The sequence below is a fragment of the Danio rerio genome, chromosome 8 (genome assembly GCF_052040795.2).
Source record: "Danio rerio strain M-AB ecotype USA chromosome 8, GRCz13ab, whole genome shotgun sequence".
Lineage (NCBI taxonomy): Eukaryota > Metazoa > Chordata > Actinopteri > Cypriniformes > Danionidae > Danio > Danio rerio.
The window spans coordinates 37,416,424-37,441,023 of NC_141028.1; the positions used below are offsets into that span (position 1 = coordinate 37,416,424).

Here is a 24,600-nt window from a genome sequence, read left to right on the forward strand (position 1 = left end):
ACACCTTTAGTATAGTTTTGATTTTAAGGCATAATAAAGATCAAATGCAAGTACGAGTGGATTTACATTGAAAATTTCAAACGCATCAAGAAAACCATGTGCTAAGGAAATTTCAAACCATTTGGAACGCACAGAGACGAGCTTTTGTGCAAAAATGAACTTAAAGGTGCCTTTAAAAAAGTGTCAAAGTACTTTTGAAAACAAAAAAGCAAACCCCCAATAGGTGGCAGCAAGAGGCCGCTTTATTTGAGTAAAGCATTGAACGATTCATTCAGCCAAAGAAGCCAATAGGATGAACGGACAGTTGAATCAATCCCTGAATCATCGACTCACCCGAGTCTTCTTGGCGAAGGCCTGAATCGTTCGTGCAGGGAAACGTCGCTGTGTATTATTCAGAGATGGCCAACTGTTCTGCTGTTTATTTTATTATACTTATCGCAATGATTTTACTACTACTATCAATAAAATTAATATTAATAATGATAATATTGCCGGAAGTTGTACAGCGCATGCGTCACGTGTTCATCATCAGCATCCATGACAACCGTCCTGTGGGTGTTGTTTGAATCTCGCTGTGTCGATTGGCATCTGATCTCTGCGTCCTCCGTGACAATTTTTCCAGATTATCGATATTATTGATCGTTGGATACGTCGATTGATCGCCTGCTGTTCCCATCACTCAGGTTTGACCCTTTTTATTACGCTGTGCTTTGTGTTTGTGTTCAGTATGTCTTGTGTTCACTACAGGTTCCAGAGTCGACTCACCTACGACTCGCTCCAGTTTGAAGGCCTCAACATCAGCGCGGGGGAGCTGAAGCGGCAGATCATGAGGAGCAAGAGGCTGAAGTTCTGCCAGCTGAAGATCAGCAACGCCCAGACTGATGAAGGTGAGTTGAGGAAAAGACACTTCAACTGTTCTACGCTAACATTAGATGCGTTACATCAGACACTTCTGGAAGCTGTAAGGTGGTGCTGATGCTGACATGTAGGGATGTTTTGGCTGTTTTAAAAGGCTAATGGCTCTCAAAGTATACCGTGCTCCATAATTATGTGCTGATTCTGATTTTATTTTGCTGTCAGAATACACAGATGATGCTCTCATCCCTAAAAACACGTCGGTCATCATCAGACGGATCCCTGCGGCGGGACTGAAGTCCTCAAACAGAAGATTTGTTGGGTAAGTGCTGTGAAATGAGCACACGCGTCCTCTGTTAGATGTTATATGAAGACTCCTGGTCTGTCCCTGGTGTTTTAGTCACACAAGCTCCTTTGTTTTGCAGACATCAAGCTGGACGCTGGCGTGAACCTTCACCTAGAGCTGATCCTTCACTCCTCTCACTGGAGCAGTTGTTGAAGGTATTGAACAAATGAATAGCACAATAGCAAAACGCAATGTAAAGCACACAATATACGCACACGCACTCAGCTTCTTAGGGAGATTTGAGATTGTTTGAAGGGTTGAGGGTGAAAAAGATTCAAATGTGCAAATGCCTGTGAAACAGACTGAGAATCTGGCTGAGGCAAAGGCGTCAGAGGAGGACAAGCTGAAAGCGGTGATGTACCAGTCCAGCCTGTGCTACTACTCCAGCAGGTGAGCGTTCAGACACTGACAGGTTTGCTTTGTGAGAGATGTCTGAGCTGATTCTCATGGTTCTGATGTTCACTAGTGAGGCCATGAGGCTGCTTGGGATCCCGGGACACCACATTAGGCACTGCCCCACTAATGTGGTAACTGGGTTTTCCAAGCTCACGGTTGCTGTGAACTTGAGCTCTTGTCCTCATCAGTCAGATTGTTTGCTCAGAGTTTGACTGTCACTCCTCAATTCACAGGGCAGCCGCTCCGCGCCGCACAAGCGCATCCGGAAGAGCACAGGGATTCCCCGCAGCTTCCTGTTGGAGGTGGACGACCCAGACCGAAAGGGAGTCATGATAGACGGCAGCGGCCGATACGTCATTCCCATCATAGACGCGTGAGTAAACTGTACTTGGCATAGCCGCATGTTCTAGTGTTTGTCCAAATCTCACATGATGTCTGCTTGTGTGTGTTTGCGCTCGATCTGTTCAGTGAGGCCTATGCTGCTGAGAAGAGAAAGAGGCCGTCCTTCTCCTGCCAGACCGAGCCTTTGCCCTCCTCGTCCTCAGCAGGTGCGGCATCTTCGGTCCGGGACGCCGGAGGGAAACGGTCCCGCTCCCCATCTTCACCAGAGACGCGCGGCGACCAGAAGAGACCACGTCGCTGAGAGACCTTCATCCAAGAGACCTGGAGCCGACGTGTAAATATTGTACATAGTTTATTAATAAAAGATAATAAAGATTATAGCCGCATGAACTGTGTGGACTGGTTAACCTTCACTCCAGCAGTGCAACACACACACACACACACACACACGAATGAATTCATAAACACAATATTATGAAGTTTTGCTTTAATTTAGGAAAAGAGAAACTCTTCTGGGCTAAAATCTGATGGGTTTTTTTCAGCGTTCTTACTTCAGTCTTTAATGTCAGGTGATCCTTCAAATGTCAGTGTAAAGTGTTGAGTACACTATTAGTGCTCAGTCGTGTTTTTCATAGTCACCAGTGCCGATGGAGTTTTTTGAAGCGTCATATTCTGCTGGAAACGTTTCATTTGAATGGTAATGTCCCATAAGCGGAGGTCTTGTGAGTAACTTCACAAGTCGGTCAAAGTCTACACCGGTGACAAGCTCATCTACTCCCAGAACCTGCTACTCTCTACCTACACGTTGTCAGCTGATGTTTCAAAACCTCAACACTCGCATACAGAACAGCCTCAGCGTCTGCACCACTTATCGGCACTAGCTGCAAGTCTACACCCCCTCTGTCCAGAAGTGAGCACAGCCTCTTGGTACCATCCCAGCAAGCATTTTTTTGGGGTGTTTAAAGGTGCCAACTGACCATCAAAAGTAAAAATGACTCATTTTATCTCATCCCAACAGGGAAACCACCAACAATAAAGAATGAGTTACTATCTGGTGTCATGGCTTTGCAATTAAAACAAGTTTAGTTATAATGGAGGTCATTGGGGGCAAAAAACAGCCACTTGAACAATATGAACAATACATAAGGGTTAAAAGTCTAATAGACGGCTTGGTTAAAACCAGGCTAAATCTAGGCTGTCAGTGAGTGTGCACCCCTAACCCCGCCTCTCACAGTGACCTCACTAGCTCCGCTGAGTGCTTTGTGTCTCAGATTGCATGCAAGTCTGCAGCCAGATACTGCTGGAAGCTAGTCATCAAATACACAGGAACGAATGACTACACGTGTCAATCTGTCTATTAAACTATCTAATCTGTCTAGTCAGTCTTTTATTATCTTTTATATGCAAAAATATTCATTCATAAAAACATATGTATATATGAACACTGGGTCAAATAGGGTCCGTGCATTTTAAATCTAATAACAAAAATAACCCAATGTTGGTTTTGTCCATATTTAAATGAACGTGTGTAAACGCACGCTTTGATCAAACCTTTTATTCCCCTTGATGATATTGTGCTTTTTTTTCCCCTCAATGCCCTCCAAAGTTTCAATGTTTGGCCGTGTCTGCCATATCTGTTTTGTTTAAAAAAAAAAAAGGAAAAAAAAGGAATGCATCGGTTCCTGCATGTAGAATTCAGAAATCTCATGGCATTGAAAGAAAACTGGCAGCAGTTGAGTGCCGAGGTCAAAGGTCAGATGAGCAGGCATCACACCTGATAAACACCTGGGGCAACTGTACAGTAAAAAAAAAAAAAAACAACAAGATTAAGAAATATTGCTTTAATTTGAGAGAGACAAAAAAAACTCTTCCGTGTTAAAATTTGATGTTCCTCCAGCGTTCTTACGTCAGTCTTTAATGTCAGGTGATCCTTCAAATGTCAGTGTAAATTGTTGAGTGTACCATTAGTGCTCAGTCGTGTTTTTCATAGTTACCAGTGCCGATGGAGTTTTTTTTTTTAGAGCATCATATTCTGCTGGAAAAGTTTCATTTTAATGGTAATATGCCATGAGCGGAGGTGTATGAGTAACTTCACAAGTTGACCATAGTCTAGAGCGATGACATGCTCATCTACTCCCAGAACCTGGCAGAACGAAATGTTGCAGCTCGTCCGGTCTTCAATGATGAGCCCAAAAGAGGCCACTTCACAGAGCCGGCCCAAGGCTTAAGAGAACTGAGAGGCAGGACAAGATGGCGGGCTGGACTTGGTTAACTTTAGATTTTACACAAATCTCATTGTTTTGTTTTTCACCTAAAATAGTAATTAAAACATCCAAGATGTGTTTTGCCTCATCAAAATGTGGAATTTGATCAGCAAACTACTCATTCTAAGACAACTATGCCTTGGGCTAAATGTTACAAACCCCTGATGTTAGTCTAGGGTGTGGGGTTTGACATTTATTTAATTAAAATATATTTGTATAAACAGTGAATGAGTGGAAAGACAACCAAAGTAATGCCAAAAAATGTGTGCTTTTATTTACAATCCCAAAGTGAACAACAACAACGAATTAATCAAAAATAAAGAAAAAGTAAGTAAAGCAAAAATATACTATTTACAATATGTACAACACTGAAACAAATAAAGACGGGAAAACAAGAGAGCTGGCAGAAGGGACGCGGGCGGCGCTAAAGAAATGAAAAGAACAAAACCCAAACTAAATCTAACTTCCCAGAAGCATCTAGCTAACTAACTATGTGAAAAACAGTATAATTAACACACGAAGATCTTCCGAGCCCTAACTATCTACTCTATCTATCTATTCAAAAAGTACAAGGAGTGGCGCTCGCCCCTAACCTAGTGTACTAGACAGCAGAGCAGTCCTGAGTGTTGCGAAATGTATGTCACGTGACCTTCTTACCTGTCCGCTTCGTCCAAGCCTCGTAAACAACGATAAACTAAGAACAATGTACGAATAACGGACGGATAACGTGCACACAAAAACAAGCAACAACAAAACACAGTTAGACGGGGTAATTTCTAAACGCACGCAGTAAATACAAATAAGCGACAAACAGCAAAAGAGAAAAATGCAAGCAAGAAAACAAGAAAACAAGAAAGAGCGAGTGGTCTGGCGCGCGCTTTTAACACGGGAGGTCTTTGCTTATTGGATGTGACGTAAGAGTGACGTAACCGGAGAGGAATGACTGACAGCTGAATGGACCAATGAACAGAACCTGAGAATACATGAGAGCAGATACGGGAGAACAGAGCGAGAGAGAGAGAGAGAGGGAAAAAAACACAGAGAAAACAGAGCACAAAAAACACAAATACATAACACTCCCACCCATGAGAACAAACATATAATATTGTTTGTTAAAAAAAAAATTGTGAAATAGTAAAAAAACTCGCAAAACAAACCATGCGGTTTAATTACGACCAACTACACACACCTGGAAAGAGCATCGGCCACTATATTGTCGGTGCCTTTCTTGTGACGGATTTCCAGGTTGTAATTCTGTACAATCAAAGCCCAGCGCATGAGGCGCTGATTTTGATTGTACATACGGGAGAGAAAAACTAACGGATTGTGATCGGTGTAAACAATGATTGGAAACGAACTGGAACCAAGGTAAACTTCAAAGTATTGTAATGCCAATAGTAATGCAAGTGCTTCTTTTTCGATAGTGGAGTAATTAATTTGGTGTTTGTTGAATTTTCTGGAAAAATAACAAACAGGGTGCTCGATGCCATCACGGTCCTCCTGAATAAGTACCGCGCCAGCACCTAAAGCACTCGCGTCTACTTCCAGTTTAAAAGGAGTGGTGAAATCTGGGGCCGCGAGGACAGGAGCGCAGCAGAGCAAAGCTTTTATGCTCTCAAAAGCATGCTGACACTCAGCTGACCAAACAAATTGCTGAGAAGGACTAAGTAAATTCGTTAGGGGTGAAACCACACTGGAAAAGTTTCGGCAGAAACTCCGATAGTACCCCGACATACCCAAAAACCGGCGCAACTCTCGCCTGGTTTTAGGTACGGGAAATTCGGCTATGGCGGAGACTTTCGCAGCGACTGGCCGAACTTGACCTTGACCAACTTCCTTACCAAGGTATGTGACGGTCGCCCTAGCAAATTCACATTTTGCCAAATTTAATGTTAATGTGGCGTTGGACAGTTTTTCAAAAACAGTGTGCAGCAAAGAAATGTGTTCAGACCATTCAGATGCATAAACCACTAAGTCATCCAAATATGCGTTACAATTTGGAACGCCGACTAAAACCGTATTAATTAATCTTTGAAATGTGGCAGGTGCGTTTCGCAATCCGAAGGCCATAACTGAATATTGCATGAAGTGATCTGGTGTAACGAAGGCTGAGATAGCAGAAGCTTGCGGAGTTAATTTAATTTGCCAGTAGCCCTTTAACAAATCAAGTTTAGTGACAAAACTAGCTGAACCAAGGTTGTCAATACAATCTTCCATACGGGGTAAAGGGTAGCAATCTGGGACAGTGACAGCATTAACCTTACGGTAATCTGTGCAGAATCTAAATGTTCCGTCTGGTTTGGGTACCAGAACGCACGGTGAACTCCATGGACTGCAACTAGGAACTGCAAGACCATTTTCCATCAAATATTCAACCTCCTTCCTCATAATAGCACGCTTGTGTGCGTTCACACGGTAAGGATGTTGCTTTATTGGGGAAGAATTTTGAATATTGATGTCATGTTTAATTACGGATGTTTGCGTTGGAGTGTCACTGAAAAGATTGGGGAATTTCTGAATTAAATTAATGATATCTTTCCTTTGTGAATCTGATAAATACGTAAGATGTGAATTCAGATTTTTCAGCATCTCTGAATTAGTTAAACGAGCGCACTGCTGAGGAGCATTGCGTAACACCAGGCTATCATCAACTTCAGAATGCGTAACATCGCTCACAACTGCAACAGCAGGAAGAACAGGTGTGGTGATCTGAGTTTTCTCTTTAACATGGTACGTTTTTAACATGTTAACATGACATACGCGCGATTTGCGTTTTCTTTTAGGTGTTTCAATTACGTAATCTGTCTCGCTTAACTTTTTCTGCACCTCATAGGGTCCAGAAAAGCGGGCAGAGAGAGCAGAACCAGGCATTGGCAACAGTACGAGCACCTGATCGCCGGGCTGAAAGGAGCGCGCGACTGCTCGGGTGTCATACTGACGCTTCATGACATTTTGCGCAGCTTTAAGTGATTCTTTTGCCAATTTACAAGCATCATGTAAACGTTCTCTGAAACGGCTGACATAACTAAGAACATTCATTTTTGGACTTTCCTTAATTTCCAAAATGTTCTCCTTCAGAAGTTTAAGAGGAGTTCGCAAATCGTGACCGAATACAAGCTGAGCGGGGCTAAACCCGAGAGACTCTTGAATAGTTTCTCTCACCGCTAATAGTACCAATGGAACGCCCTCATCCCAGTCTTTGCAGGTATCCGCACAGTATTTCTTTAACATAGACTTGAGCGTCTGGTGAAATCGCTCGAGAGCACCTTGACTTTGTGGGTGATAAGCACTTGATACTCGGTGGGTGATAGACAGTGATTTTAGAACTTGCGAAAACATTTTTGACATAAAATTTGATCCTTGGTCAGTTTGTATGATTTTTGGTAAGCCGAATGTGGAGAAAAATTTAATCAATGATTTGATTATAAGAGGAGCTGTAATTCTGCGGAGCGGTATTGCCTCGGGAAATCGAGTAGCAGTACACATTATTGTAAGTAAAAACTGATTACCTGTTTTGGTTTTAGGTAATGGACCCACACAATCAATAATTACATGTTCAAATGGCTCTCCTATGACTGGGATGGGAAAAAGAGGAGCAGGTGGAATTACCTGGTTTGGCTTCCCCATGCATTGGCACGTATGGCAGGTGCGACAAAACTGCACGACGTCCTTCTTTAAACAAGGCCAAAAGAAATGTTTAAGTATCCGATTGTATGTTTTCGTGATACCTAAATGACCTGACATCACATGATCGTGTGCGAGACATAATACATGTTGGCGGTAAGCGGAGGGAACGACAATTTGATAGACATTATTCCAATCAGCATCAGTCTCAATATTAGAGCACCACTTGCGCATCAACAAGCCATTTTCGACGAAATACGCAATTTGCTTTTTATCAATCTGATCTGAATCAACAACGGAGTCGAAGCACTTTACCAAAGAATCATCATCTTTCTGCGCAGCAATAATCTGCTGACGAGTAACGGGCAAACTCAGAGCATCACCATCAAAATTAAAATATTCTGATTTTTCCTGTTGTTTCTGTGTAGCTGTTTTGTCAGTAGGAGAAACTACATTCTTAGAAAATACTGGCGCAATAAAAGAGTCTGATAAATCAACTGAATCATCTTTCCGTGACATGGCGCGCGTCATTACGCATGCTGGGAAAGTATCTGGGTGATTTACTGATAATTCGTCTGGACAATAGGTAAGATTTGGGTGATCAGTAACTTCTAAAATAGGCATTACTTTACCACCTGCCAAATCATTACCTAGAATAAATGAAACTCCTTTAACAGGAAGAGAAGGACGAATGCCGACTGACACAAACCCAGTGAATAAATCGCACTGTAAATGAACGCGATATAGTGGCACATTTACAAAACCCATCTCAATGCCTTGGACTAAAATATTAGATCCACAAGATGAGTGTTCAGGCAGAGATAATGCATTTTCTACCATAAACGAGTGAGAAGCGCCTGTATCACGCAGCAATACAACCTCACACTGATCTTCGGGGTTGCCAGATAATGAAATTAGACCCCTGAGCAAGAATGGTGTATAGCTCGGATCAGTGCTCTCATCATTGCTGTTGGTTGTAATAGATTTTGCAAAACCAACACTTTTAGATGGCTGTTGCGGATTTTTTCGCTTCAGCGTGGAACATTCAGATAATTTGTGCCCTTTCTTATGGCAGTAGTAACACTCTATTGCCTCTTTAGGTCGGGAAGTAGCAGTCAGAATTCTTGGAAAATTCCCAGACTGAACAGTGGGATTTTTATCCGATCGGACTGGATAGAACACATTTTTGTGCGTAAGCACAAACTCATCTGCCAACACAGCTGCCTGTGACAACGACATAACTTTTTGTTCGTTAAGGTATACCACTACACGTTCAGGCAATCTATCTTTAAATTCTTCAAGCAAAATTAATTCTCTTAACGAATTAAAGTCAGTTGCCTTATTTGCATTACACCATTTATCAAAAAGAACACCTTTTTCTCGCGCGTACTCAACAAAAGTCTGGCTAGAAAGCTTTTTGTGATTTCTAAATTTCTGTCTGTATGCTTCAGGTACGAGTTCATAAGCACGGAGGATTGCTGATTTAGCAGTATCATAATTAAGGCTGTCCTCTAAGGACAGTGTAGCAAAAACCTCCTGTGCCTTTCCAACCAATTTGCACTGGAGAAGAAGGGACCATGAATCTTTAGGCCAGCGAAAAGAAGCCGCTATGCGCTCGAAAGCGCTAAAATATGTATCGACTTCGGATTCCCTAAATATTGGTACGAGAGATACATATTTGCTTATATCGAAGGTGGTTGAGGTTGGATCGCCCGCCGGAGCAACAGAGGTCTCAGCACGGGTGGACTGCGCAGCCACTTTAGGAGGAGTTTTTAAAGCCTCCAACTCCAGCTGACGCAGCTTCACCTCTTTTTCGGCCGTAACTTCAAGCCTGCGGATTTCGAGTCTCAGTTCCATCTCAGCCTGACGCGCTTGTGCCCTTTCCTGTGCCTCAAACTGTAAACGGGCCAGGCGGACTTTTAAACGTCCATCCTCTTTAGACCCAGAATAAACGGGGGAAAACGGATCGAAAGGTGACAGTGTTGGCTTGCCTTCAGTGAGCGCAGCCGCAGCACCGCTTTCATTTCGCCCTTCATCCGGCTCATCTGCACTTGAGCTTTGCGCGCCAGCACCAAGAAACTCGGTTTCTTCCTCTTCCACAACAGGCATTATGAGAACCTTTAATTCAACCAACCTTTCGTATAAGGCACTCTTAATATTTTTCTTAAGAGCTTGTTTTATCACTGAAATTTTGAAATGGTCCGCTATCTGTAATAATTCATCTTTTCTACAGCGGTCGAATTGTTCTACGGTTGGATTATTAATAAATGTCTGTAAATCAAACAATGCCATCCTGTTTATTTACTTATACCAGAAACAATACAGAGAGAAATGTGTGTGTGTGTGTGCGCGTTTACCTGAGCAGCGCGTTCCGCGGGTCGGGCCTACAGTGGGCCTTTGTAAATTAGCAGGTTGCTTTCACACTCAAACTATAAATACAAACAATTTTAATTGTTTAAAAATGGGTTAAATGATCCCGGACGAGCCCCCAAAAATGTTACAAACCCCTGATGTTAGTCTAGGGTGTGGGGTTTGACATTTATTTAATTAAAATATATTTGTATAAACAGTGAATGAGTGGAAAGACAACCAAAGTAATGCCAAAAAATGTGTGCTTTTATTTACAATCCCAAAGTGAACAACAACAACGAATTAATCAAAAATAAAGAAAAAGTAAGTAAAGCAAAAATATACTATTTACAATATGTACAACACTGAAACAAATAAAGACGGGAAAACAAGAGAGCTGGCAGAAGGGACGCGGGCGGCGCTAAAGAAATGAAAAGAACAAAACCCAAACTAAATCTAACTTCCCAGAAGCATCTAGCTAACTAACTATGTGAAAAACAGTATAATTAACACACGAAGATCTTCCGAGCCCTAACTATCTACTCTATCTATCTATTCAAAAAGTACAAGGAGTGGCGCTCGCCCCTAACCTAGTGTACTAGACAGCAGAGCAGTCCTGAGTGTTGCGAAATGTATGTCACGTGACCTTCTTACCTGTCCGCTTCGTCCAAGCCTCGTAAACAACGATAAACTAAGAACAATGTACGAATAACGGACGGATAACGTGCACACAAAAACAAGCAACAACAAAACACAGTTAGACGGGGTAATTTCTAAACGCACGCAGTAAATACAAATAAGCGACAAACAGCAAAAGAGAAAAATGCAAGCAAGAAAACAAGAAAACAAGAAAGAGCGAGTGGTCTGGCGCGCGCTTTTAACACGGGAGGTCTTTGCTTATTGGATGTGACGTAAGAGTGACGTAACCGGAGAGGAATGACTGACAGCTGAATGGACCAATGAACAGAACCTGAGAATACATGAGAGCAGATACGGGAGAACAGAGCGAGAGAGAGAGAGAGAGGGAAAAAAACACAGAGAAAACAGAGCACAAAAAACACAAATACATAACATAAATGACTTGGCTTCAAGTACGATGCCACACGATTCAGAAATGAAGGTACAGACTGCACAAACAGATAAACGACATGATGCATCTCATTTCACCACAACTAAAGGCAGCGACAAAAAAAAAGTCAAGCTCTCACGATGATGACATTTCTCATGCAACCCTTTAGCAAGCCTACATAGTATTTATGCCTAAAAGTCACTGCATGGGTAAATAAGAAACAAGCAACACACACACACACATATATATATATATATATATCCATGGGCCACTGTAAAGTAATATGGTTCTGTCATAACGTTTTGAATGAAAATCTGCATTTGGATAAGACACCTTTAGTATAGTTTTGATTTTAAGGCATAATAAAGATCAAATGCAAGTACGAGTGGATTTACATTGAAAATTTCAAACGCATCAAGAAAACCATGTGCTAAGGAAATTTCAAACCATTTGGAACGCACAGAGACGAGCTTTTGTGCAAAAATGAACTTAAAGGTGCCTTTAAAAAAGTGTCAAAGTACTTTTGAAAACAAAAAAGCAAACCCCCAATAGGTGGCAGCAAGAGGCCGCTTTATTTGAGTAAAGCATTGAACGATTCATTCAGCCAAAGAAGCCAATAGGATGAACGGACAGTTGAATCAATCCCTGAATCATCGACTCACCCGAGTCTTCTTGGCGAAGGCCTGAATCGTTCGTGCAGGGAAACGTCGCTGTGTATTATTCAGAGATGGCCAACTGTTCTGCTGTTTATTTTATTATACTTATCGCAATGATTTTACTACTACTATCAATAAAATTAATATTAATAATGATAATATTGCCGGAAGTTGTACAGCGCATGCGTCACGTGTTCATCATCAGCATCCATGACAACCGTCCTGTGGCTGTTGTTTGAATCTCGCTGTGTCGATTGGCATCTGATCTCTGCGTCCTCCGTGACAATTTTTCCAGATTATCGATATTATTGATCGTTGGATACGTCGATTGATCGCCTGCTGTTCCCATCACTCAGGTTTGACCCTTTTTATTACGCTGTGCTTTGTGTTTGTGTTCAGTATGTCTTGTGTTCACTACAGGTTCCAGAGTCGACTCACCTACGACTCGCTCCAGTTTGAAGGCCTCAACATCAGCGCGGGGGAGCTGAAGCGGCAGATCATGAGGAGCAAGAGGCTGAAGTTCTGCCAGCTGAAGATCAGCAACGCCCAGACTGATGAAGGTGAGTTGAGGAAAAGACACTTCAACTGTTCTACGCTAACATTAGATGCGTTACATCAGACACTTCTGGAAGCTGTAAGGTGGTGCTGATGCTGACATGTAGGGATGTTTTGGCTGTTTTAAAAGGCTAATGGCTCACAAAGTATACCGTGCTCCATAATTATGTGCTGATTCTGATTTTATTTTGCTGTCAGAATACACAGATGATGCTCTCATCCCTAAAAACACGTCGGTCATCATCAGACGGATCCCTGCGGCGGGACTGAAGTCCTCAAACAGAAGATTTGTTGGGTAAGTGCTGTGAAATGAGCACACGCGTCCTCTGTTAGATGTTATATGAAGACTCCTGGTCTGTCCCTGGTGTTTTAGTCACACAAGCTCCTTTGTTTTGCAGACATCAAGCTGGACGCTGGCGTGAACCTTCACCTAGAGCTGATCCTTCACTCCTCTCACTGGAGCAGTTGTTGAAAGTATTGAACAAATGAATAGCACAATAGCAAAACGCAATGTAAAGCACACAATATACGCACACGCACTCAGCTTCTTAGGGAGATTTGAGATTGTTTGAAGGGTTGAGGGTGAAAAAGATTCAAATGTGCAAATGCCTGTGAAACAGACTGAGAATCTGGCTGAGGCAAAGGCGTCAGAGGAGGACAAGCTGAAAGCGGTGATGTACCAGTCCAGCCTGTGCTACTACTCCAGCAGGTGAGCGTTCAGACACTGACAGGTTTGCTTTGTGAGAGATGTCTGAGCTGATTCTCATGGTTCTGATGTTCACTAGTGAGGCCATGAGGCTGCTTGGGATCCCGGGACACCACATTAGGCACTGCCCCACTAATGTGGTAACTGGGTTTTCCAAGCTCACGGTTGCTGTGAACTTGAGCTCTTGTCCTCATCAGTCAGATTGTTTGCTCAGAGTTTGACTGTCACTCCTCAATTCACAGGGCAGCCGCTCCGCGCCGCACAAGCGCATCCGGAAGAGCACAGGGATTCCCCGCAGCTTCCTGTTGGAGGTGGACGACCCAGACCGAAAGGGAGTCATGATAGACGGCAGCGGCCGATACGTCATTCCCATCATAGACGCGTGAGTAAACTGTACTTGGCATAGCCGCATGTTCTAGTGTTTGTCCAAATCTCACATGATGTCTGCTTGTGTGTGTTTGCGCTCGATCTGTTCAGTGAGGCCTATGCTGCTGAGAAGAGAAAGAGGCCGTCCTTCTCCTGCCAGACCGAGCCTTTGCCCTCCTCGTCCTCAGCAGGTGCGGCATCTTCGGTCCGGGACGCCGGAGGGAAACGGTCCCGCTCCCCATCTTCACCAGAGACGCGCGGCGACCAGAAGAGACCACGTCGCTGAGAGACCTTCATCCAAGAGACCTGGAGCCGACGTGTAAATATTGTACATAGTTTATTAATAAAAGATAATAAAGATTATAGCCGCATGAACTGTGTGGACTGGTTAACCTTCACTCCAGCAGTGCAACACACACATACACACACACACACACACACACACACGAATGAATTCATAAACACAATATCATGAAGTTTTGCTTTAATTTAGGAAAAGAGAAACTCTTCTGGGCTAAAATCTGATGGGTTTTTTTCAGCGTTCTTACTTCAGTCTTTAATGTCAGGTGATCCTTCAAATGTCAGTGTAAAGTGTTGAGTACACTATTAGTGCTCAGTCGTGTTTTTCATAGTTACCAGTGCCGATGGAGTTTTTTGAAGCGTCATATTCTGCTGGAAACGTTTCATTTGAATGGTAATGTCCCATAAGCGGAGGTCTTGTGAGTAACTTCACAAGTCGGTCAAAGTCTACACCGGTGACAAGCTCATCTACTCCCAGAACCTGCTACTCTCTACCTACACGCTGTCAGCTGATGTTTCAAAACCTCAACACTCGCATACAGAACAGCCTCAGCGTCTGCACCACTTATCGGCACTAGCTGCAAGTCTACACCCCCTCTGTCCAGAAGTGAGCACAGCCTCTTGGTACCATCCCAGCAAGCATTTTTTTGGGGTGTTTAAAGGTGCCAACTGACCATCAAAAGTAAAAATGACTCATTTTATCTCATCCCAACAGGGAAACCACCAACAATAAAGAATGAGTTACTATCTGGTGTCATGGCTTTGCAATTAAAACAAGTTTAGTTATAATGGAGGTCATTGGGGGCAAAAACAGCCACTTGAACAATATGAACAATACATAAGGGTTAAAAGTCTAATAGACGGCTTGGTTAAAACCAGGCTAAATCTAGGCTGTCAGTGAGTGTGCACCCCTAACCCCGCCTCTCACAGTGACCTCACTAGCTCCGCTGAGTGCTTTGTGTCTCAGATTGCATGCAAGTCTGCAGCCAGATACTGCTGGAAGCTAGTCATCAAATACACAGGAACGAATGACTACACGTGTCAATCTGTCTATTAAACTATCTAATCTGTCTAGTCAGTCTTTTATTATCTTTTATATGCAAAAATATTCATTCATAAAAACATATGTATATATGAACACTGGGTCAAATAGGGTCCGTGCATTTTAAATCTAATAACAAAAATAACCCAATGTTGGTTTTGTCCATATTTAAATGAACGTGTGTAAACGCACGCTTTGATCAAACCTTTTATTCCCCTTGATGATATTGTGCTTTTTTTTCCCCTCAATGCCCTCCAAAGTTTCAATGTTTGGCCGTGTCTGCCATATCTGTTTTGTTTAAAAAAAAAAAAAGGAAAAAAAAGGAATGCATCGGTTCCTGCATGTAGAATTCAGAAATCTCATGGCATTGAAAGAAAACTGGCAGCTGTTGAGTGCCGAGGTCAAAGGTCAGATGAGCAGGCATCACACCTGATAAACACCTGGGGCAACTGTACAGTAAAAAAAAACAAAACAAAAAAAACAACAAGATTAAGAAATATTGCTTTAATTTGAGAGAGACAAAAAAAACTCTTCCGTGTTAAAATTTGATGTTCCTCCAGCGTTCTTACGTCAGTCTTTAATGTCAGGTGATCCTTCAAATGTCAGTGTAAATTGTTGAGTGTACCATTAGTGCTCAGTCGTGTTTTTCATAGTTACCAGTGCCGATGGAGTTTTTTTTTTTAGAGCGTCATATTCTGCTGGAAAAGTTTCATTTTAATGGTAATATGCCATGAGCGGAGGTGTATGAGTAACTTCACAAGTTGACCATAGTCTAGACCGATGACATGCTCATCTACTCCCAGAACCTGGCAGAACGAAATGTTGCAGCTCGTCCGGTCTTCAATGATGAGCCCAAAAGAGGCCACTTCACAGAGCCGGCCCAAGGCTTAAGAGAACTGAGAGGCAGGACAAGATGGCGGGCTGGACTTGGTTAACTTTAGATTTTACACAAATCTCATTGTTTTGTTTTTCACCTAAAATAGTAATTAAAACATCCAAGATGTGTTTTGCCTCATCAAAATGTGGAATTTGATCAGCAAACTACTCATTCTAAGACAACTATGCCTTGGGCTAAATGACTTGGCTTCAAGTACGATGCCACACGATTCAGAAATGAAGGTACAGACTGCACAAACAGATAAACGACATGATGCATCTCATTTCACCACAACTAAAGGCAGCGACAAAAAAAAAGTCAAGCTCTCACGATGATGACATTTCTCATGCAACCCTTTAGCAAGCCTACATAGTATTTATGCCTAAAAGTCACTGCATGGGTAAATAAGAAACAAGCAACACACACACACACACATATATATATATATATATATCCATGGGCCACTGTAAAGTAATATGGTTCTGTCATAACGTTTTGAATGAAAATCTGCATTTGGATAAGACACCTTTAGTATAGTTTTGATTTTAAGGCATAATAAAGATCAAATGCAAGTACGAGTGGATTTACATTGAAAATTTCAAACGCATCAAGAAAACCATGTGCTAAGGAAATTTCAAACCATTTGGAACGCACAGAGACGAGCTTTTGTGCAAAAATGAACTTAAAGGTGCCTTTAAAAAAGTGTCAAAGTACTTTTGAAAACAAAAAAGCAAACCCCCAATAGGTGGCAGCAAGAGGCCGCTTTATTTGAGTAAAGCATTGAACGATTCATTCAGCCAAAGAAGCCAATAGGATGAACGGACAGTTGAATCAATCCCTGAATCATCGACTCACCCGAGTCTTCTTGGCGAAGGCCTGAATCGTTCGTGCAGGGAAACGTCGCTGTGTATTATTCAGAGATGGCCAACTGTTCTGCTGTTTATTTTATTATACTTATCGCAATGATTTTACTACTACTATCAATAAAATTAATATTAATAATGATAATATTGCCGGAAGTTGTACAGCGCATGCGTCACGTGTTCATCATCAGCATCCATGACAACCGTCCTGTGGGTGTGATGGGGTCGATATACCGGAAGGCGGAAGGTTGATGACGTCGACAGAGTAATGGCGGCGAATTCAAACAATCAAAATAATTCAAAGAATAGAAATCGAGAAAATAAAGTTGGGAATGGATCGGAGACTCTAAGAGTAGAGAATAGTGGTGAAGAGGAGGAAGAGGATGATATGGATATAGGATGGACACAAATAGAAGGACGATACGGGAAAAAAGCATCTAGGAAAAGGAAAAAAGGTAAGGAGGATGCATCGGAAAGTAGTTCGCTAGCGAGTGAGGAGGAAGGGGTTGGAGAAAAAGCCAAATTAGGATTTAGGATAATATTAAGATTCAAGGAAGAAACGGGAGTTTCAGGAATAAATCCAATGATGTTGACACATGAATTAAAGAAACAAGTAGGTGAAATCGCATTCGCAAAGGTGCTTCAGGATGGTGCGTTAATGATTGTGTGCAAAAACGAAGAACAGAAAAATAAGGCAATGAAAGTAAAAACAGTGGGGAAGAAGGTTGTTACGAGTAGTAAGATCATAGGTCAGAATTCATGGATATTTGGCGTGATAAAAGGAGTTCCTATTGGGGTAACAATGGAGGAATTAAAAAAGAATCTTGATGGAGGTAAAGTCATAGACGCAGTTAGATTGAAGATGAATAGAGAAGGAAGAAGAATGGACAGTCTGTCGGTGCGCATTAAATTTGAAGGAAGAGAAATGCCAGATAAAGTCAGAATGGGATTCATCAGCTACCCAGTTATAGAATACAATGCACCTCCAATGAGATGTTACAACTGTCAGAGGTATGGGCACACAGCAGCTTTATGTAAATCAAAAATAAGATGTGCGCGATGTGGAGGGGAACACGAATTTGGAAAGTGTGAAGAAGGAGTGGAGGTGAAATGTTGCAACTGTGGAGGAGGACATAATGCTGCATATGGAGGTTGTGAGGCAAGAAAAAGGGCAGTGGAAGTTCAGCAGGAAAAAGAAAAAAACAATCTAACTTACGCTGAAGCAGTAAAGATGGTGAGGGAAAAGAGGAAGTCAAATGAAACAGTAAGATTGGATTCAGGTAAGAAAAATGAAGGAGAAGAAAGAATTGGTGAAAGTAGGTCATCAGAGGATTTGGCGTTAGTAAGCAAGAAAAATTTTGTACTCTTCATGGTAGAAGTAATTAACTGCACTGCCCAAACAGAAAGAAGAACAGAAAAGATACAAATAATAATTAAAGCAGCAGAAAGGTATCTGGAAATAAAGGGTCTGAAGAGTGATGATATAAGAAGAAGCCTCAGTTCAGATTTTCAAGAGAGTCAGGAGATAGGAATAGGTTAGTAGGGTTATGTTGAGAATCCTACAATGGAATGCAAGAAGTCTATGTGCTAATGGACAAGAGTTTAAGGGATATTTAAGTAAAATGAAAGAAAAACCTAATGTAATATGTATTCAGGAAACTTGGTTGAACTCAAGGTTAGATTTTGTTTTAAAGGGATATGTAAGTGTAAGAAGGGACAGGGAAGAAGGTATAGGTGGAGGTTGTGTCACGTTTATAAAAGAAGGAATGCCTTATAGAACTTTGGAAAAAGGAGTAAACCTGGAATATATAGTGATAGAAATATGGTATGGAATAAAAGAGTATGTTATAATAAATTTTTATAACCCATGTAAAAAACTAACAATGGATAGTATGGAAGAAATTAAAGGTCTAAATGAAGAAAGGGTTATATGGTGTGGTGATTTTAATGCACATAATACACTATGGGGAGGAATAATAACAGATAGAAATGGTATGGTAATAGAGGAGATTATAGAAAAGAAAAATTTGGTATGCATGAATGATGGAGGATATACACGAATGGATGTAAATACAAGCAAAGAATCAGCACTTGACCTAACAATTGTGTCAAATTCACTGGGTGGAATTACAGTATGGGAGGTCATAAGGAAATGCTCAATTGGAAGTGACCATTTTCCTATTATTAGTTCAATTATAAATAGTGAGAATAAGAATGTTAATAAAGGTAATTCTGGAAAATGGAAGTATGAGAAAGCTGATTGGGAGAAATTCAAAGAAATAAGTGAAGAAGGGTTGAAAAAAATTAAGATGAATGAAGATATTGAAATTGAAAGGCTATATGCAGAGTTAAGTAATGTAATTCGGCATGCAGCAAATGAAAGTATTCCAAAGAGTTCAGGAAAAAGAGTAGGGAAAATGGTCCCATGGTGGAATGACCAGTGTACAATAGCAGTAAGAAAAAAAAGGAAGGCATTTAAAATTCTAAAGAGAACACATAAATTGCAAAACTTGATAGAATATAAGAAAGCTCAGGCAGAAACTAGGAAAATAATCAGAGAAAAGAAGAAAGAATATTGGAGATCGTTTTGTAATGAAATTGGGAAAAGTACTCCGGTTGAGGAAGTATGGAATATGATAAGAAAAATGAGTGGTATTAGAAGAGAATATGAATACCCAGTATTAAATGTAGGAAGCAAGAATGCAGTAAATGTTAAAGATAAAGCAGAAATGTTTAAAAATGAGTTCTTAAAAGTAAACAGCTCCAATAACTTGACAAATGAAAGTAAGAATATGAGAGAAAGAGTGTTATCCGGGAATTGTAATATAATGGAAAAAAGGACAGTTACCGAAGGTACGTTAGATGTCTTGTTCACCTTTTCAGAAATGAAAAGGGCATTAAAATACACCAAGACATCAACTCCAGGACAAGACGATATAAGCTATGTGATGTTAAAAAAGTTAAGTGAAGAGTCACTAAGGAAAATTCTGGAATTTTATAACAGGGTGTGGGAAGAAGGAAAATTGCCTCTAGAATGGAAGGATTCATTAATTATACCCATAAAAAAATCAGGTAAAGACCCTAGTAATCCTTTAAGCTATAGACCAATAGCACTAACATCACACATGTGTAAATTAATGGAAAAAATGATCACTGACAGACTTGGGTATCACTTGGAGAAAAATAACTTTTTCTCCCCTTATCAAAGTGAATTCAGAAGTGGAAGAGGTACAATGGACTCAGTTATTAATTTAGAAACAGACATTAGGAAAGCGTTAACTAATAAGGAAACAGTAGTGGCAGTTTTCTTTGATATTGAGAAAGCATATGATATGCTATGGAAGGAGGGCCTGTTAATTAAGTTGAACCAAATAGGAATAAGTGGTAGACTATTTAATTGGATTAAAGAGTTTTTAATTGAAAGATATATTAGAGTAAAGATTGGGAAAGATGTGTCGAGTAGAGGAATTATTGAAAATGGTACTCCACAAGGCAGTGTTATAAGTCCTTTGTTATTTCTAATTATGATTAATGATGTTTTTTCAAGTTTAGAAAGAAATATCAATAAATCTCTGTTTGCAGATGATGGAGCTCTATGGTTAAGAGGCAGAAATGTGGATCATATAGTTAATAAAATGCAAACAGCATTAATTAAAGTTGAGAACTGGTCAAATAAATGGGGTTTTAAATTTTCAGTGGAAAAAACCAAATATATTTTCTTTACAAACAAAAAAAGTAGTATTGACCTAAAACTGAAAATATATAATATAGAATTAGAACAAGTAAAAATGATCAGGTTTTTAGGTATGTGGTTAGATTCTAGAGCTACATGGAGTAATCACATCAGTAAGATGCAGGAGAAATGCAAAAGAATTTTGAATGTAATGAGATGTATTTCTGGGCGTGAGTGGGGAGCAGATAGACTAGCTTTAAAAACTATTTATGTAACAATGATCAGAGCAATTTTAGATTATGGTTGTGTGGCATACAATTCAGCAGCAAAGTCACAATTAGAAAAACTTGAAAGAATACAATCCCAAGCTCTTAGAATTTGTTGCGGAGCATATTCTTCCTCTCCAGTTCCAGCTTTGCAGGTGGAGATGGGGGAAATGCCAATTCAACTAAGAAGGAAACAACTGATATTGACATACTGGGCAAGAACAAAAGGCCAAGAGGTTAATCATCCTGTAAAAACACTAATGGAGGTATGTTGGGAATATGGGAAAAAGAAAATTAATAGCTTTAACTGGATTATTGAGGAATTAGTACAGGAAATGAAATTAAATGAATATAATATTATACCATCAATAGTTCTACCAACAACACTTTTATGGATATTACCACAACCAAAAATAGACCTCAAATTATTGAAAGACAGACAGGAAAAAGGACATGAGTTAACAGAGGGATATCTAACAAGAGAGTATATCGGGACAAAATATGATCAGTATACACACATTTTTACAGATGCATCAAAAGATCCGCAAAGTGGCCGGGTGGGGATCGCATATATTATTCCAAGTTTAGATGTGTTAGAAGGGAAAAGAATATCTAATCATTTGTCAGTATTTACAGGAGAGCTGCTAGCAATTATGCTAGCAGTCAACAAAGTTTATGAAATGGATCTAAACAAGTCGATAATATGTTCTGATTCAACTTCAGCGTTACTATGCCTGGATATTAAAAAATCGGAAACTAGACAGGACATTATAATAGAAATTCTTCAATTATTACAAAATTTAGAACAGAAAAACAAAGTAGTTGAGTTTGTATGGGTACCAGCACATTCAGGAGTTGAGGGCAATGAAGCAGCAGATAGATTAGCAAAAACAGTAATGGCAAAAGAGAGGATAGAAATGAAAATCAGGTATAGTAGGGCTGAACTTAAATCAGTAATTAAAAAGGGAATACACAAAAAGTGGCAAATAAGTTGGGACAATGAACAAAAAGGCAGACATTTATATGCAATACAACCAAAGGTAGGACAGATTTTGAAATCATGGGGGAGCAGGAAGGAGGATTGTATTCTTTCAAGAATAAGGATAGGACATACAGGGCTGAACACTACATTACACATGATAGGAAAACATCCAACAGGGTTGTGTGATGGATGCGGAGAAAGAGAGACAGTAGAACATGTAATCATTAGTTGCAATAAATACACAGAGGAAAGAAATATGTTAATTAATGACCTACAGATAAATGATGAACAAATAACACTGAAAGAGTTTTTATATCAGGAAGGAAAGAAATGGTTGATTCAATTCTTAAAAAGAACTCAGTTAATACATAGGATATAGAATGTCTAAATATATTTATTTAATTAACTTAATTATTATTTTATTTATAACAATATTAAGCTTTCTCCTCTCATCTACTATGTTTTCTATGTCTCGGCTGTGAAGGACCTGAGCTGTAGATGGAGGAGCTGAACACGCAGCAACATCGAAGGCTCGGGTTTTGAAGAGTCAAGAGGTAAAAAAAAAATATATATATATATATATATATATATAAATAAATAAAAATAAGAGAGTCTCTGATCCATAACCCACAGTAGGTGGCGGTAATGCTCTGATAAGAATGCGAACCGCCAATAAACACCAGGAAGAAGAAGAAGAAGAAGTCCTGTGGGTGTTGTTTGAATCTCGCTGTGTCGATTGGCATCTGATCTCTGCGTCCTCCGTGACAATTTTTCCAGATTATCGATATTATTGATCGTTGGATACGTCGATTGATCGCCTGCTGTTCCCATCACTCAGGTTTGACCCTTTTTATTACGCTGTGCTTTGTGTTTGTGTTCAGTATGTCTTGTGTTCACTACAGGTTCCAGAGTCGACTCACCTACGACTCGCTCCAGTTTGAAGGCCTCAACATCAGCGCGGGGGAGCTGAAGCGGCAGATCATGAGGAGCAAGAGGCTGAAGTTCTGCCAGCTGAAGATCAGCAACGCCCAGACTGATGAAGGTGAGTTGAGGAAAAGACACTTCAACTGTTCTACGCTAACATTAGATGCGTTACATCAGACACTTCTGGAAGCTGTAAGGTGGTGCTGATGCTGACATGTAGGGATGTTTTGGCTGTTTTAAAAGGCTAATGGCTCTCAAAGTATACCGTGCTCCATAATTATGTGCTGATTCTGATTTTATTTTGCTGTCAGAATACACAGATGATGCTCTCATCCCTAAAAACACGTCGGTCATCATCAGACGGATCCCTGCGGCGGGACTGAAGTCCTCAAACAGAAGATTTGTTGGGTAAGTGCTGTGAAATGAGCACACGCGTCCTCTGTTAGATGTTATATGAAGACTCCTGGTCTGTCCCTGGTGTTTTAGTCACACAAGCTCCTTTGTTTTGCAGACATCAAGCTGGACGCTGGCGTAAACCTTCACCTAGAGCTGATCCTTCACTCCTCTCACTGGAGCAGTTGTTGAAGGTATTGAACAAATGAATAGCACAATAGCAAAACGCAATGTAAAGCACACAATATACGCACACGCACTCAGCTTCTTAGGGAGATTTGAGATTGTTTGAAGGGTTGAGGGTGAAAAAGATTCAAATGTGCAAATGCCTGTGAAACAGACTGAGAATCTGGCTGAGGCAAAGGCGTCAGAGGAGGACAAGCTGAAAGCGGTGATGTACCAGTCCAGCCTGTGCTACTACTCCAGCAGGTGAGCGTTCAGACACTGACAGGTTTGCTTTGTGAGAGATGTCTGAGCTGATTCTCATGGTTCTGATGTTCACTAGTGAGGCCATGAGGCTGCTTGGGATCCCGGGACACCACATTAGGCACTGCCCCACTAATGTGGTAACTGGGTTTTCCAAGCTCACGGTTGCTGTGAACTTGAGCTCTTGTCCTCATCAGTCAGATTGTTTGCTCAGAGTTTGACTGTCACTCCTCAATTCACAGGGCAGCCGCTCCGCGCCGCACAAGCGCATCCGGAAGAGCACAGGGATTCCCCGCAGCTTCCTGTTGGAGGTGGACGACCCAGACCGAAAGGGAGTCATGATAGACGGCAGCGGCCGATACGTCATTCCCATCATAGACGCGTGAGTAAACTGTACTTGGCATAGCCGCATGTTCTAGTGTTTGTCCAAATCTCACATGATGTCTGCTTGTGTGTGTTTGCGCTCGATCTGTTCAGTGAGGCCTATGCTGCTGAGAAGAGAAAGAGGCCGTCCTTCTCCTGCCAGACCGAGCCTTTGCCCTCCTCGTCCTCAGCAGGTGCGGCATCTTCGGTCCGGGACGCCGGAGGGAAACGGTCCCGCTCCCCATCTTCACCAGAGACGCGCGGCGACCAGAAGAGACCACGTCGCTGAGAGACCTTCATCCAAGAGACCTGGAGCCGACGTGTAAATATTGTACATAGTTTATTAATAAAAGATAATAAAGATTATAGCCGCATGAACTGTGTGGACTGGTTAACCTTCACTCCAGCAGTGCAACACACACACACACACACACACACACACGAATGAATTCATAAACACAATATCATGAAGTTTTGCTTTAATTTAGGAAAAGAGAAACTCTTCTGGGCTAAAATCTGATGGGTTTTTTTCAGCGTTCTTACTTCAGTCTTTAATGTCAGGTGATCCTTCAAATGTCAGTGTAAAGTGTTGAGTACACTATTAGTGCTCAGTCGTGTTTTTCATAGTTACCAGTGCCGATGGAGTTTTTTAAAGCGTCATATTCTGCTGGAAACGTTTCATTTGAATGGTAATGTCCCATAAGCGGAGGTCTTGTGAGTAACTTCACAAGTCGGTCAAAGTCTACACCGGTGACAAGCTCATCTACTCCCAGAACCTGCTACTCTCTACCTACACGTTGTCAGCTGATGTTTCAAAACCTCAACACTCGCATACAGAACAGCCTCAGCGTCTGCACCACTTATCGGCACTAGCTGCAAGTCTACACCCCCTCTGTCCAGAAGTGAGCACAGCCTCTTGGTACCATCCCAGCAAGCATTTTTTTGGGGTGTTTAAAGGTGCCA

The 24,600-nt window shown here is 41.1% G+C and overlaps 3 protein-coding genes and 1 long non-coding RNA gene across 7 annotated transcripts in view; 3 read left to right on the top strand and 1 right to left on the bottom strand.

Moving 5' to 3' along the window:
• LOC141375869 (uncharacterized) overlaps window positions 1-24,600 on the bottom strand; it is a 178,411-nt gene that overhangs the window by 54,434 nt on the left and 99,377 nt on the right. The gene's annotated exons all lie outside the window — the stretch shown is intronic.
• LOC100007007 (E3 ubiquitin-protein ligase RBBP6-like) lies at window positions 71-2,329 on the top strand. 2 transcript variants are annotated; one of them, XM_087262593.1, is made up of 7 exons: window positions 554-887; window positions 1,081-1,177; window positions 1,281-1,356; window positions 1,503-1,591; window positions 1,668-1,728; window positions 1,831-1,970; window positions 2,066-2,325. In XM_087262593.1, exons 1-7 carry the CDS (start codon window positions 728-730, stop codon window positions 2,238-2,240), a joined length of 798 nt encoding a protein of 265 aa, XP_087118719.1. In that variant the 5' UTR covers window positions 554-727; the 3' UTR covers window positions 2,241-2,325. The 2 variants fall into 2 exon arrangements, with proteins under 2 accessions (NP_001373454.1, XP_087118719.1); NM_001386525.1 differs by lacking the exon at window positions 1,668-1,728 and having other exon boundaries at window positions 71-887; window positions 2,066-2,329.
• LOC147842740 (E3 ubiquitin-protein ligase RBBP6-like) lies at window positions 12,128-15,169 on the top strand. Its single transcript, XM_087265067.1, has 6 exons — window positions 12,128-12,461; window positions 12,655-12,751; window positions 12,855-12,930; window positions 13,077-13,165; window positions 13,405-13,544; window positions 13,640-15,169. Exons 1-5 carry the CDS (start codon window positions 12,302-12,304, stop codon window positions 13,502-13,504), a joined length of 522 nt encoding a protein of 173 aa, XP_087121193.1. The 5' UTR covers window positions 12,128-12,301; the 3' UTR covers window positions 13,505-13,544; window positions 13,640-15,169.
• Window positions 16,853-24,010, top strand: LOC100536005 (E3 ubiquitin-protein ligase RBBP6-like). Of its 3 annotated transcripts, XM_087262695.2 has the most exons (9): window positions 16,853-17,065; window positions 22,016-22,085; window positions 22,165-22,573; window positions 22,767-22,863; window positions 22,967-23,042; window positions 23,189-23,277; window positions 23,354-23,414; window positions 23,517-23,656; window positions 23,752-24,010. In XM_087262695.2, exons 3-9 carry the CDS (start codon window positions 22,414-22,416, stop codon window positions 23,924-23,926), a joined length of 798 nt encoding a protein of 265 aa, XP_087118821.1. In that variant the 5' UTR covers window positions 16,853-17,065; window positions 22,016-22,085; window positions 22,165-22,413; the 3' UTR covers window positions 23,927-24,010.